Source organism: Cladophialophora bantiana (genome assembly GCF_000835475.1).
Source record: "Cladophialophora bantiana CBS 173.52 unplaced genomic scaffold supercont1.5, whole genome shotgun sequence".
Taxonomy (NCBI): Eukaryota; Fungi; Ascomycota; class Eurotiomycetes; order Chaetothyriales; family Herpotrichiellaceae; genus Cladophialophora; species Cladophialophora bantiana.
In genome coordinates, this window is record NW_015971579.1 from 1,522,072 (window position 1) to 1,536,091 (window position 14,020).

General features: G+C 51.2%; 6 protein-coding genes across 6 annotated transcripts; 3 read left to right on the forward strand and 3 right to left on the reverse strand.

Moving 5' to 3' along the window:
• Positions 1-259: 259 nt before the first annotated feature.
• Positions 260-2,633, reverse strand: Z519_04152 (uncharacterized protein; the record flags this gene model as incomplete). Its single annotated transcript, XM_016761898.1, has 5 exons — positions 260-628; positions 681-1,567; positions 1,619-2,031; positions 2,180-2,359; positions 2,527-2,633. The coding sequence occupies 5 exons, from the start codon at positions 2,631-2,633 to the stop codon at positions 260-262; spliced, it is 1,956 nt and encodes a 651-aa protein (XP_016622236.1).
• A 314-nt stretch (positions 2,634-2,947) lies between these two features.
• On the reverse strand, positions 2,948-4,261 carry Z519_04153 (4-hydroxyphenylpyruvate dioxygenase; the record flags this gene model as incomplete). Its single annotated transcript, XM_016761899.1, has 2 exons — positions 2,948-3,537; positions 3,589-4,261. The coding sequence occupies 2 exons, from the start codon at positions 4,259-4,261 to the stop codon at positions 2,948-2,950; spliced, it is 1,263 nt and encodes a 420-aa protein (XP_016622237.1).
• A 400-nt stretch (positions 4,262-4,661) lies between these two features.
• Z519_04154 (uncharacterized protein) lies at positions 4,662-5,375 on the forward strand (the record flags this gene model as incomplete). The annotated part of the gene is made up of 1 exon (XM_016761900.1): positions 4,662-5,375. The coding sequence occupies one exon, from the start codon at positions 4,662-4,664 to the stop codon at positions 5,373-5,375; it is 714 nt and encodes a 237-aa protein (XP_016622238.1).
• A 1,197-nt stretch (positions 5,376-6,572) lies between these two features.
• Z519_04155 (uncharacterized protein) lies at positions 6,573-8,252 on the forward strand (the record flags this gene model as incomplete). The annotated part of the gene is made up of 2 exons (XM_016761901.1): positions 6,573-7,202; positions 7,260-8,252. The coding sequence occupies 2 exons, from the start codon at positions 6,573-6,575 to the stop codon at positions 8,250-8,252; spliced, it is 1,623 nt and encodes a 540-aa protein (XP_016622239.1).
• Positions 8,253-8,666: 414 nt separating this feature from the next.
• Z519_04156 (uncharacterized protein) lies at positions 8,667-9,432 on the reverse strand (the record flags this gene model as incomplete). Its single annotated transcript, XM_016761902.1, has 2 exons — positions 8,667-9,251; positions 9,397-9,432. The coding sequence occupies 2 exons, from the start codon at positions 9,430-9,432 to the stop codon at positions 8,667-8,669; spliced, it is 621 nt and encodes a 206-aa protein (XP_016622240.1).
• Positions 9,433-11,927: 2,495 nt separating this feature from the next.
• Positions 11,928-13,827, forward strand: Z519_04157 (uncharacterized protein; the record flags this gene model as incomplete). Its single annotated transcript, XM_016761903.1, has 3 exons — positions 11,928-12,062; positions 12,113-13,084; positions 13,150-13,827. The coding sequence occupies 3 exons, from the start codon at positions 11,928-11,930 to the stop codon at positions 13,825-13,827; spliced, it is 1,785 nt and encodes a 594-aa protein (XP_016622241.1).
• Positions 13,828-14,020: the final 193 nt, after the last annotated feature.

Here is a 14,020-nt window from a genome sequence, read left to right on the forward strand (position 1 = left end):
CCTCAAGGGGGTTGACAGAATCGCAGGAGCGGATAAACCTCGGGTCCGGTCCAAGTCTAGCGCAGCCTTGTAACAGTTCAGCCTCGTCGGTATTTACCTTGGAGACAAGGATTTGATCCCTTTCAAAGGATGTTTCAGTCCTCGGCTTGCTGGTCTCATAGAACGCACAAAACATGTTGGACTGTCCTTAGTGTTCATGGCTGTCTCTTTGTGCCTTTTTGAGGTTTTCAGAGGAGATACGCCAACTTCCATCCAGATATCACAAATGGCCGCCAGTCCAGCCTTCATTTTGTGTCATCAACGCGGATACATCTGGCAGATTCGAAATATCCATGTCGAATTCAAAGGTTGCGTCATCCCAGAAGTTCGCTCCCGACAAGCTGAGCTCTTGCGAGCTTTGTAAGGTTGTTCGTGGCAACGGTGCGTCTGGGTTAATCGGCGATAGAAATTGAGTGTTCACGTTCAATTCTACGTTGTCGGATGAGTCACCGCTGTCCACAACAGGCGACGAAGACACGGCATAGTCGAGCAGATTCCACAACAGTGCAGTCTCCACCTTTGGTGGGTTATTCGAGCCGGTGTCAACTTGTGATGTGGCGAACTGTGCAAGTCTGGCAAGCTTCGAAACCTGCAAAGGATGAGGGTCAAATGGTAAAAGCCAGTGATACATTCAAACTTACGGTGTGCTGTAGATGACTGTGAGTGTTCGCCATTTTCTCAACATAGCTTCCGAGCATGTCAAAGTCCCTGGATGCCTTCGTTGCCAAGGACTGATCCTTCGAGAATTGTAAGAAGAACTGTGCAGTTGCAATCATCGAAGCCAAGTGACCAATAAAGGGATCGAAGATCGTAAAGTTTCTTTCCTCGCACAATCTTAGAACAAGGACGACCCAAGCGGAGTGCAACACTGCCTGATCTGTTGCATGTTGAAGGAACGACGGAGAGCGCAGTCTTGGTCGACCGGGAATCCTAGCAATATGGAGAAAAGGGTGGTTAAGGGTACAGTGTATTGTATGGTAGATACACTGTGTGAAAACCCAGGGCGCCCAGTATCCACGTTGCTGTTCTAGCTCTGAAGGCGTCCTCTCATGAAATCGGTTATTCTTGAATCGATGGACTTCTGGAAGTACAGTTTCAAATCGCGACATTTCGGACTTGATCTGTTGATATACCGAGTTGGCAGTCCACGCGTCTTCGAGATTGCCTTGTCTGATGGTCTTCAGATAAGCCATCAAGCGACCCCATATTGACAACAACTGTAAAGCGTAAGCGTAGATACCGGCGTCCTTCTCCTCTACAGCTTCAAACTCCGCCGGCCTATTGGAAAAGGCTAACATAGGCCCTTTCGCCGAAGGAGGCATTTCAGGTAGGGTTTCTTCGGTAGAAATGGTTGGTAAACCCCGAAAGCTGCTCCCGTGCATTCGATCAAGGATGAACAAGCTCCAACAGCATCGAGAGAGCTCAGGGTTTGAAGAGATGCTTTTTGTTGTCCTGCACATCACATTTGAGCATACAGCCATTCGCACAGCAACGCCGAGAGCCATCCAGGCCCTTGTCATCTTCCCGTCTATTATTCTCTCCGTTAGCTCTGCACAATTCTCAAAAGATCTTGACAAACCTTCGATCTCGCTGAGACACAGCAGACAAAAGGCCTGAAGAGCGTCAACATCGGCGGTTGGCTCGGCAGCTTGAGCAAACAATATCTCCGAAGCAGAATTCTTGTAAAATTCTACGGCACGAGACTGGGAGCCTCTGAAGAAGTCACTGTCCGAATATCTGACAGTCACCGCAAGGAAGCTCCTCAGAAGGCCTCTTGAAAATTTCTGCACACTAAGCGGCAGACTTTTGATCTCAAATAGGGGCAGAGGCTGGTCGGCAAGTCGGTCAATATAAAGCTGGACTAATGTCTGGAGCACCTCAGGCGGAGGCTCGGGTCTGTGAGAGTCAGCTTTGGAATTGATCAATAGCTGAGAGACAAAACCTCTGCGAAGGGTCAAAGCCCGAGACTCCGTGCTGAATGTCTCCATCGGCCTCAACTTCTCCTCGTGGCGGATTTGAAGAGGCGTTGAGCAGCGGTGTCGAAGCCCCGGGAAGCCTGGCCGACGATTGTCCTGATTGCAGCTCGACGAGCGTGCTGAGACGTCAGCTCCTGGTTGAAGCTTTTCAAGAGGCCGCAGACTTGACAGCATCCACGATCTGATCCACTCTTGCCTCTAATCTCTGCATCCGGTGTCGATCGAGATTGCTCTCTTCCTGCTTGCTTCGTGAGCCACTTCCATTGTCGGAATTTTCTGGGAACAGTCGCACATTTGGTCGTCCATTCGGTTTTTCCTTCTCAATGCGATACCCACGCACCTCGCTATTGCGTGTGTAGCTGCATTGTTGGTGGAGGCGGGTGCAAAAACTGCAGTTCGGTTGCTCTCCAGGACATTTCACTTTCTTGCGTCTACACGGATCGCAGGCTTGTCGAACACGACCCTGCAGCCCGCTCATCTGACTCATGCCCTGTCCTTGCCACGGACCTACCTGTCCGAAATCAATGAGTACATGCTTGGAGAAGACAAGACAATGAAGCTGCTAACCGACGGTGCCGAATCACTGTCGAGGCCACGAAGTCGGAAGTGTTTCCGCATTGTTCGAGACTGTGTTTTCGGTTCCGATTTCGGCTGTGTCGAACTTCTTTCCTTCATCTCACGCTTCCATTTCAGCGCATATTCATGTATCTTGCGACAACGGTGTAATGATCGAGCAGAAGGCAGGTGACTTCATGAAGGACGCATCATAATTTGAAGTGTCTTGCTTCCGGCAATCTCTAATGCGGCAATTCGATGACGGCACTCTCAACCCACAAGTCTACGAGATGCCTATATTTCATTATCTTTTCGCATGACCGGCAATGAACTGTTACATTAGCAAAGTGTGCAACAATGTTACGTTTAGGTGACAGCTACAGATTGCCGCGCGCCATCTGCTCCCTCTCGATCGCCTCAAACAGGGCTTTGAAATTACCAGCCCCGAACCCAGAGAAGTTATTTCTCTGAATGATTTCGATGAACACCGTGGGTCTGTCCATTAGGTGCTTGGTAAAGAGCTGGAGTAGGTACCCGCGCTCGTCGAAGTCGATAAGAATGCCGAGCTTCTTCAAAGCAGCAAAATCTTCGTTCAGCTTCATGCCCGCGCTTTCGAGCCTTTTCGACATGCTTTCATAGTAAGTGTCCGGAACACTGATGAACTCGATTCCCCTCTCTTTCAGGTTGGTCACCGTTGTGATGACGTCGTTGGTCCTCAGTGCAATATGTTGAACGCCAGCCCCATTATAAAAGTCAACATACTCTTCTATTTGTGATTTCCGAAGACCTTTTGCCGGCTCGTTGATTGGCATTTTGATCTTCTCGTCGGGACTGGCCATCACTATCGACTTCAACGCAGAATAGTCGGTACAGATATCCTTGTCATCGACAGACCAGAATCTATGAAAGCCGAGCGTTTTCTCATAATACTCGCAAGCGGTCTCCATTTCATCCCAGTCCTGGTTCCCTGGAGAAGTCAGAACAGGAGCTTCCCACGCCATCAGAAAGTTCAACTCACCCACGCAATGGTCAATGACGGTCAAGTCAACTGAGGGAAGGTAAGTAGCGCTCCTCTCCAGATCTGTCACCGTTCGATATCCCGGCAAAAAGGCCCCGGTGTACTTGTGGCGCTCAATGAGAGTATGAATAGTGTCGCCGTACGTTCTGATCGAGGCCACCTTGGCTGTTCCAAAGTCATCGCATGTGCTTTTGGGTGCTTCAACAGGATGTGCGCCTTTTGAAACAGCCGCGTTATATACCGCAGTAACATCATCCACCTCAAATGCAACATCCCGGACTGCATCTCCATGGGTGCTGAGATGATCGTGCATCTCTTTTAACAGAGTTCGGTCTTCGTCTGAGAGCCACGGCACCTTTGAATCAGGCCCGTGCAGCGGTGAACTAAGCACGAAGACGACGTCTCCGTTACGAACGACGTGAGAAGCAACCACTCTCGAACCAGTTTCTAGCCCACGGTATGCGATCCTCTGAAAGCCCATTCGAGAGACATAAAATGCTGCCGCCTGCTTGGCATTTCCTACCCACCATGCAACATGGTCATACCCTCGATAACTGGCAATATTTTTGGGAGTTTTGGGCAATGGCTCTGGCGTGGCCATGTTTCCATGTATTGTCTTCTGTCCCAATTCATGGGTTGGGATTGGTGTCGGGTCCAGAGCAATAGGTGCCATTCTGAATATGGTGGCTGTCCAACAGAATGGGAAGTTGTAAAGACGAAGAAGAGCCTGCAATGTGCACGAACGAGTTGGCATCCAGTATCAGCCAGCATTGGGATGATATTCACTGCTCTTATGCCCACAGAGCAATTCTTCCGTGGCTGTGGGGACGGAAGGCACCAAGGCACTCCCGGGGGCGTATTCCGGGAATAAGCGAATATTGCCTCAACAAAATCGGCGTCTGAGCTGAGGGACTCGGAAAGCTCTATTTCAACTTGAAAGTATCATACCTGGTTCGCATCATACTACGCGAGGTTGTCTTTCCGCGACTGCAGTGGAACAACTCGTTGCAATTGAGTTAATCAACGATCATCCTTTGGGCAAACGTCTTCCTGCCTCCAAACGCCGTCTCAGAATGGAAACGTCTAAATTGAGCGCGAATGATACCAATGTCTTATCGGCACTATTCGATCCAGAATTGTCACTCACAAGCGCCACACAAGTCGAAAACAGATTGCTAGATGACCAGGTGCCAAGCAGTCTAAAGAGACTTCGGGAGCAGGAACGCCTTGCACTACAATCAGTCAATTTGGAGCAGCCCCAACCCGCTGATATCGAGCATTCAATCTCTCAGTTAAGCGAAATCATCGCAAATGAACCTTCCTATGCGTCTGCGTGGAACAACAGGGCGCAAGCTCGAAGAATGCTCATAAGGGACGAGGATCTCCCTAGGAATCCATGTACTGTGGTTGAAATCTTTCAAGACCTCGCCCAGGCCATTTCACTCACGACTCCAAGTGGACCAGATGTAATACTTTCTGACCTTGATGCAAAGGTTCTGGCATCAGCACATACGCACAGAGGCTATTTACTGCTGCTGGCGAGCAAGTCTGAAGATAGTCGAAAGCTGTTAGCAGCGCTACCACATCTTAGAGATTTATCGATTCAGGAGCTCGAGGAAGCTGCAAGTCGGGAGCTTGGGTTGGGAGGCCGCTATGGAAATGAAACGGCACGGCAGCTAGCTGTGAAGACGAACCCCTACGCAAAACTGTGTGGCTCAATAGTGAGAGAGGCGTTAACGAAGGAGATATTGGAGTTCTACCAACCCCATATCAGCCTTGCAAAATAATCATGCTTGAGAACTTGAGACAACACATACTCAAGGCACGCTTCCTAGGCATTTGTGTTGCTAGACAGTATCATAACAGTCACAGTCCGTTGGAGGCACGCTACTCTCGTCCTCGGGAAGGACATAGTTGACTGACTACAATGACTGCGGACTTATATCCGCCATATGACGTCCCGAAGATAAGCGCACGAGGTCCATGTCACAAGGCTCCAATGAAATTTTATATCCGTCGATCGAGGACGGCTTCCCGGTCCGTGCACGTGCTGATTCCATTGTGCACATTTCCAATTACCTATTATTACGACCTCCGCAGTCCGTCCACATTACTGGCCAATATCGGATCGAGACAACTGCAGATGGAGCCTATATTGGCCATCTAGGAGACAGAGCCAGATGATAAAGCGACAAGAACCTGTCTTACTACTACCTTCCTCTTTTGCTCATTTCAGAATCATGTGACGAAAGAACTGGTCCATCCACATGTACCTGTCAGCGCCAGAGCAAGCAATGCGGGTGTGCTCCATGGCTTGGGAGACACCTCCATCAGCTGAGGAGATACTATGAGAGTGTCTTGGCAGTGTCAGCATACGTCTTTCCGACGTATATCATTCTCGCCGTGAAAGCCAGCCAAACCGACCGCGAGAGTCAGCCTCTGGATTCGAGCCTTATTGCAATCTCGTCTGAACAGTGTTTGCCTCAAGGCAGGCCTGAATGCGCGAGGGCCTTTCAACAATGAGCCCAGCCATAAGGCGCCCAGCCTCCCCACGATGGCATGGTGGCAATCGCTGACTGTGTCTGATCCCGGCTCTTCCACAAATGGACAGACTGGTAAACAGCCATTGGTATTGTATATCGTGAAAGTATTGCTCCAAACCCAAGCTCAAAGGCACCTGTAAAAGCTCCAATCAGGTAGGATCTTCGGCTCTCGTTCTGACCATGGTGTCCAAAGAGTTCGCGTCAGTGTGCCTTCACCCCCTACATTGGAGGCTCACCGATCGTTCCAACTCCATTGTTCTCCTCCAAAAGCACACGATATGCCCGGCAACGGCAACGGAGTGGGATGGCGCTCGGCTTATGCAAATGTACAAATGGATATAAGGGCATCGTTGCTGCCTACGCAATCTCAAATCACCACCACGCCCGGACGCAATAAGGTTAGTAATAAGCCACTTTGGAGTCATCGTTTTGTTGGGAACCATGACCGTTACAGTCGCCGTCGTTGGAATGGGCCCTCTGGGGCTCATGGCGTTGAAGAACCTCAAGGAGGATGGATTTGAAGTCTCCGGGTTCGAGAAGCGAAGCTGGGTGGGAGGGCTCTGGAAGCAGTCGTATGATTCTACCCTCTCGGTCACGGAGAGGACTGTTTTCAACAGCAGTCGATTCCGCAGCGCCATCTCAGACTATCCATTCTCGGATGCAATAGACGATTTCCCGACGGCCAGGCAAATCTGGCAGTATATGGAGAGTTACTGTGACAACTTTGGCCTGCGCCCGCATATCCGTCTCAATGCAGAAGTCAAGACTTTTTCGCGGGTCCACGGCAAATGGGCCGTGGAATATGTGCAGGATGGATCCATGAGCACTGGCTTTTTTGACAAGCTGATAATTTCACCGGGCACTTTCGTCATTCCGCGGTCACCTAAGTTGAAGGACATCACGAAGTTCGAGGGAGACGTCCTCCATGCACTCAATTTCCCCAATCCGTCTCGGTTCCAAGGGCAGAACGTCCTCCTAGTAGGATTTCGCGCCACTGCACAGGACTTGGTGGTTGAACTGGCTCCGTACGCCAGAAAGGTCTATATTGCGCACAGAAATGGCCTGCTACTGGTACGCCAACATTCCCCCAGCTGAGATTCTACACGCTACTAAATGCCTCATTCACAGATTTCTCGCTATGGCCCAGACGGCAAAACTTACGACCAGGCGCAAAGCGTGTCGTTCATGTTCATACAGGTTTTCATGGAAAAATGGTTTCCGAATCTCTGGGGGTGGCTTCTTGACAGGATATTTGCGAGGATGTCGAAGAAGTCCTTCCCGCAGCAGCGCGAAGAATGGGGCCTTACACCAGCACCGTCAGTAGCCACAACCCCGCCTCTGATAGCCGACGCCATCTATCCTCATCTCAAGAACGGGTTTGCGGAACCCGTGTGGGGTGTTCAAGAGATCATCGGACCGAATACCGTCAAGTTGATCGACGGGCGAGTGCTCGACGACATCAACACCATAATCTACACAACCGGTTACGAGTCGGCCGTGACCTGTGCACCGAAGGAATACAACCCTTACCCAGTAGCCGATGAACCGCCTCTTCTCTTCCGCAACATCTTCCCCCTCCACCCAAACCTGGACGTTCGCAACTCGCTGGCATTCCTGGGCCAGGGCGCCTTCCCGTTCCCGGGCTTCGTGCAATTCGAGCTGGTGGTCATGGCCATATCGCAAATCTGGCAGGGCCGATCGCACCTCCCGCCGCTCAGCCAGATGCGCCAATGGCACCGCTCGCACCTGGCCTGGCGCCAGAGACTCGCCAAGAGATACAATTCCACGGCCCATTACTTCGCCGTCTTCCTATCCGCGCCGGACCACCTGCGCTGGCTGGACCGCACGGCCGGCACGGGCATATTTGCACATTTCTTCTCCCCCTTCAGTTGGCGCGCCTGGCGCTTCTGGTGGACCGACCCCGCGTTCTACAGACTGTGCAAAAACGGCCTGTTCTCGCCCGCCATCTGGCGCCTGTTCGATATGGGTCATGGACGCAAACCCTGGGCTGGAGCAAAGGCGCAGATCATCGAGGACAATCAGGTCGCTGAGGCGCGGCGGCAGGAGAGATTGAGGGCCGTGGAGAACGAGAAGTTGGAAGGAATGCAAGGAGGTACATAGGGAGTTTGATTCTCGAGATACTAAACCGTTGTTTAAGTTTAACATGCTTTTCAACACATACTGACACACTCGTCCGCGCTTCCCTACCTGTGTCGCCGGCGTGTGATAGAGATCTCTTAGCCCCAGGTAGGCATCAATGTGTTGCGGTGCGTGATTCGACCTACTCACAATCGTCGGTTCTTGCGGTTGATTCACGAATACGTCTCACGTATCGGCGAGGCTTTGGAAACAACCAGCACACCTGTTTCACCTAGGTCTCCGGGTGCTGAGCTATCATGTTGATTAAGAAAGCAATATAGAACCCGCAAACGCCGCATGCCATTTCCCGATTGTTTTCTCGCTTGAAGCAATCTACTTAGCGTAAATTCGATTCTGCAACGGCTAAGCCCCTGGGAAAACCCTGCCAATGACCGCTCAATTTCTGAGGGCTCTCAACCTGTCTCCCAAGCCTTCCTCAAGTTTCGCCCTCTCTGCCGATTCATTTGCCGGCAGCTCATGCTCCGGAACATTCTGCTGCATTTCCTGGGACAATTCAACTCCTGCTTCATCGGCGACGCGGCTCATCAAGGCCTCCACCTCACTCTGGCCTTCAACACCAACCTGTTGGCTCTCGACGCCACCTGCTACACCCTCATAATAGCCGGAGACAACGTCTAGATCTTCAAATTGTGCTTCAAATTTCTCCATCACAGCTCCTATCTTTTCCAGGTCCATGTTCTTTAATGCAGCATCCATTCCCTTAACCGTCTGTGCCATTGACGCAGTCACGGTGCGCATGGTGATGGCAGTTTGAACGCGGGCAGCGACAGCATCGATCCGCGCTGCCAAGGTAAGAAGCTGGATTCTTTGTTGAGAATTGCGGACCGAGTTCGTGGCGTAGAGACGGGCGATCTGGGGCTGAGGCGGAGTTTGAGTCAAGGCTTTCTTGAGTTTGGCCTGTTCGGCGCGAGAGTCTCGGTCGGCTTTGGCAGCCTGCCTGTTGAGCTGTTTCGACGTGAACTGAAAGTAGAATAGTCAGAATCAACTGCGCTGGAAGAGAGTAGTGGTGATTGAAGTGCACCCGGCAACCATTGCTTGTCGGACGTTGATCACGCAGCCCGCAGCCCGCAGCCGGATCGTAGATGTGCTAATGCTGAGAACGCACCTTGAGGTTGAAGAGAGCCTTTTCGAGGCCAGACATCTCGATATGAAAGCGTCTGGGAATCCCAAACGCCGACGCACGACAACAGTTCCCGGGCGGATACAGCGGCTAGCAGTTAAGGCGTTTAGCTAGAGAGCAAGTAGTTGGATATATCGTGATGGTGCGAGTGAAGAAGTGTCCGCAGGGCTTATTTTGAAGGTTATGATACTTGAAGATATATACAGCAGCCGGTAATCTTGGATGAAGGTCGTCTGAAATTAAATGTTATCCTACAATTGCTTGGAGCTTATTGTAGGTTGCAGGTTACAGCAAAGCAGCGATGAGCGGATGACGATGGCGGGGATTCGCCAAGCCCCACTGTTTGCTCCGAATATTAGCCGGCGACCGGGAAAGTCATTAGAAACAACAGCCGCTTCACTCACCATCTTCACTTCTCATCTACCATACATTCATCAAATTCTATTGACATTGGAGAAGTAAGAAAGCCGCCCTGGCACCGCGAGGAATCGAACGGTGAGTTTTTCTGGTGAGCAAAAAAGTTCAGACCGGGCGGCTCTTAGCTTACCTTTTCTCCCTACAACCAGACCTCAACGGGTGTTGCGGCTCCTGAACCCCTCCCGGTGAGGGGGGGTTATCGAGCAATCTTACAACAGCGACTGAGGATCTAATTGTTCTTGTGATATGGCGAGACCATCCTGCTACCTTTGGCAACAGCGAGCACATATTGGGAGAAAGGCCCCACCCGCCAAACCCGATCAGAACTGAACAGATCCCCTACTCAAAGTGTTGCTATCACGAGGTCTCATTATCGCTGTCGCACTTCTTTCAAACGGGGAAATGTTGCACAGATTTCCAGGCCTATAAATTATATACTAATCAACGAGGAATGGTGTGCAGCTTGTTTCACAAGTATGTGGCTTGGCGGACGCGACTGCTGCGAGCGTGCTCCTGCAATACACTTTTGCATCTTATTCCGATGAATAAGATGTAGCAGTAGGTGATGGTCACATGTGACTCTACCCCTTCAAGCATTCAGTGCGCGCTGTGTACCCTGAAGAAAAAAAAACCTGCATCGTGGCTGATGAAAAAGTTGTCACTGGGTCTCGGACAAGCGAAATCACAATCAAAACGCCATCGTACTCTTAATCTTTGACAGACTCGACAGTATTGTGCTTGAGCTTTGGGGCTTCAATGCGCTCAATCCGAAAGAAGTGAACGATGTGGCACTTTCTGATCAAGGTAGGGGGCTTTTTCGAGCATGAATTCGTGGCTGGACAACACTCATTGCTGTAGATTGTCTTCATGACGAGGTTGGTTCCAGCGCCCCCAGTCTGGAGATTCAGGTACTACCCGGTTTGCCTCAGCACTGTTCTATTGGGACTGGGTTGAACCAACATCCGGCTCGCCCACTCGTCCATACAATATATCAAGCTGACACGGATTTGGCCAGCGATCTACCTCTCATGGTCTATGTAGAAAATCGGAATGGAGCAGGTCAAACCACTGTAAGTATCACTCTCAGTACATCTTCGTCCCTTTCATCGAACATGACCTTCCCACTCTCTCATCTTGTCACTAGTGTAGTGGCGATACGTGTTCTATTTGGACAGGCCAACACACTCGGAAGAAATCACAGGGGGCCTGATGAGTTGGATAAGGATGTTGGCTCGCACTAACTTGAGTACATTCAAACTTTCCATTTCACACGACTGGGTCTTGTCTTCTACAAGTGACTGCTCTATGGTTCAAGAAAGGGAATCAAATATTTGGCAAGGCATGGGGACGAATTGGAGCAGTCTCTTGAACGATAACCCCCGGACTGCCACGAGATTTGTCGATTTCAGTCTGGTCATGCGTTCACCAGGCCGTTCTTTCTCCGTATGATACATACCCGTCGCAGCAGCCCCCCCCCCCCCCCCCATCTTCTCACAGCCTAGATCGCCATTCCTTCTGCGGTTATTAGCGTCGACAGACCCCTGTACGTTATATAATACACCTTACGCTTGGGGGCCTGAATTCGGGCGTTGAATTATCGTTTATTGGCGGGATCGAGAGTGTGTCCTGCCGCCATCTCGTTTACACTAAGTCCCACTTGTTCCCCTCGTACTCACTAACCGCTTTGAAGCGAAGCTTGTCTTGGGAGCCTGTCGATCAACAATTCACATCCTATAACCGGGTCCAAAAGAGCTTCAGCAGACTCCAATTGCACCATGCTTTCATATGGAACAACCTGGTCGGTAGAAGAAGCTCTTCCCGAACCAGCTCCGCCGCCATTATACGAGGCGGAACAGCATTTGCAGTGCCCTGTAAGCCACGGCAATGCCATCTTCAACCCCGTACATTTCACATCCACCTTTCTGGCTTTACATTCACGAGAGCATAGCCGTGGGATTTGCGAATTGGTTCATTAGCAGGCAGCATCAGGCGCCAAAGGCTTTGAGGAAGAAAACAAATATAAACCGTGGATCTTCCGGTGGTTATTGCTCGTATGAAACCAGGCCGTTCACGATCGTATCTCCTTGATGCTGATGAAGATGAACCAATTTACTATTGGTCTTTCGCTGTTTGTGATACTTTCTATCTCTTGGGCGCAATTCCCTCCAATCCCCAGTGGACTTAATGTTGTTACTTCAAAGGTCAACTCGCAAGTGAAGATCTCTTATAAAGAGGTGAGCATCATGCGTACAATCGAATAATACCACCCCTCACGAAACGACAGACCGACGTCTGCGAGACCACAAACGGAGTCAGATCCTACAGTGGTTACGTCCATCTTCCTGGTTCTCTCCTGCCAGATGTTGGCGGTTTCGATATAAACACCTATTTCATCTATTTCGAAGCACGACACAATGCCTCCACCGCTCCGCTTGGTGTCTATCTTGCTGGAGGTCCTGGTGAAAGCTCAATATATACGGCTCTGGCAAGCGAAAGTGGACCGTGCTATGTCAATGTCGCTGGCAACGATACAACGATCAACCCTTGGTCATTGAACAACTACGTCAACGTGCTTTACTTGGATCAACCTGTTCAGACCGGTTTCTCATACGACGAGCTTGTCAATGGGACTTTCAACATTGAGACGCAGATGATTACTCCCGAGAATTTCAATACCTCAGCTTTGCCAGAGACAAATGCAACCTTCCAAGTCGGCACGTTTTCCAGTCAAGATCCCTTGCATAGCACAAATACAACCGTGTCGAGCGCGAGAGCTCTGTGGCATGCCGCCGAGCACTGGCTCTCCTCCTTTCCAGAGTATTCGACCTCGTCCAACAAGCTCAGCATCTGGGCCAACTCATACGGAGGATTTTGGGGGCCGGAGACGGCAGCCGTCTTCAGCAAAAGTCTCAAGGATCTTCCAGCCAAACATCCTTTGCAGCCAAAGAAGTTGACACTCGACGCTCTGGGACTGACCAATGCTTGCATAGATTTCGAATATTCCATAGAAGGCTATCCTCAATTTGCCTACAACAATACCTACGACATCCATTTCATTCCCCAAGCGGTCTACAAGGAGGCAATGGATAACATAACAAAACCCGAGGGCTGCATGGAGCTCATCAAGACCTGTCGATCGCTCGGCAAGATTGGCGACCCAGGATTCAACGGAAACAACCAAACCGTCAACGAAGCCTGCATGGAGGCTTCGGAAGTCTGCTTCGGTATCATGAGCGTATTTGACGCACTGAACAATGTAAGCTATATAAGATTCCCCATCGATTAGAGAGGAAGGCAGGAGATACTAACAAAGAAATCTAGCGAAGCGACTTCGACGTGGCAATTCTGAACCCGGATCCATGTCCCTACGACGTCGCCGTGACGAACTACTTGAACCTGCCGGAAGTGCAGTCTTCCCTCGGCGTGCCGTTGAACTTCACGTACGACTCAGAGCTGATCACGGGCCTCTACGGACTGCCCACGCCATACCAGTTCCTCGGCACAGGCGACTCGTTCCGACAGGCTGGGATGCCGAACATCGAATACCTACTGGGCACCGGCGTCAAGCTCGCCTTCGTTTTTGGCGACAGGGACTACCGCTGCCCTTGGACGGGTGGCGAAGCCACAGCAAAAGCGGCCAAGTGGGCGAACCAGAAGGGCTTCGCGGCCGCGGGCTACGAGCCGATTCAGGGCATCTCGCCCGGCGCCAAACAGGGCCTCGTCAAACAGTATGGTCCGCTCTCGTTTTCGCGCATCCTGGACGCTGGCCACTCGGTCAGCGCGTACGCACCCGAGGCCGTCTACCGCGTGTTCGAGCGCGTCATGTTCGGCAAGGACGTCGTGACCGGATCACACTCTGTCGGTCCTGCATACCACACCACGGGGCCCCCGGAGAGCTGGACCTGGCGGAATAAGATGCCCGCGAACGTGCCGCGCACTTGCATGGTCGAGGGGAAATTTACGCCCACCAATCCGTGGGAAGCCATAACGCTGTCGTGATTATATTGTAACAGAGCATTTCAGGGTTTAGCGTGCACGTGCAACAACGCACAGAGGCCTGTCCAGCAGCTTGGGAATCGAGAACGCGTTTCTGGCTGCTACTGACAGATCAACACCACCCCCAGAGCGGGAGCGGCTAGGGCAGCGAGCGGATAGCACGGCGCCGGCACTGAGAAGTAGGAACGGGCCAATT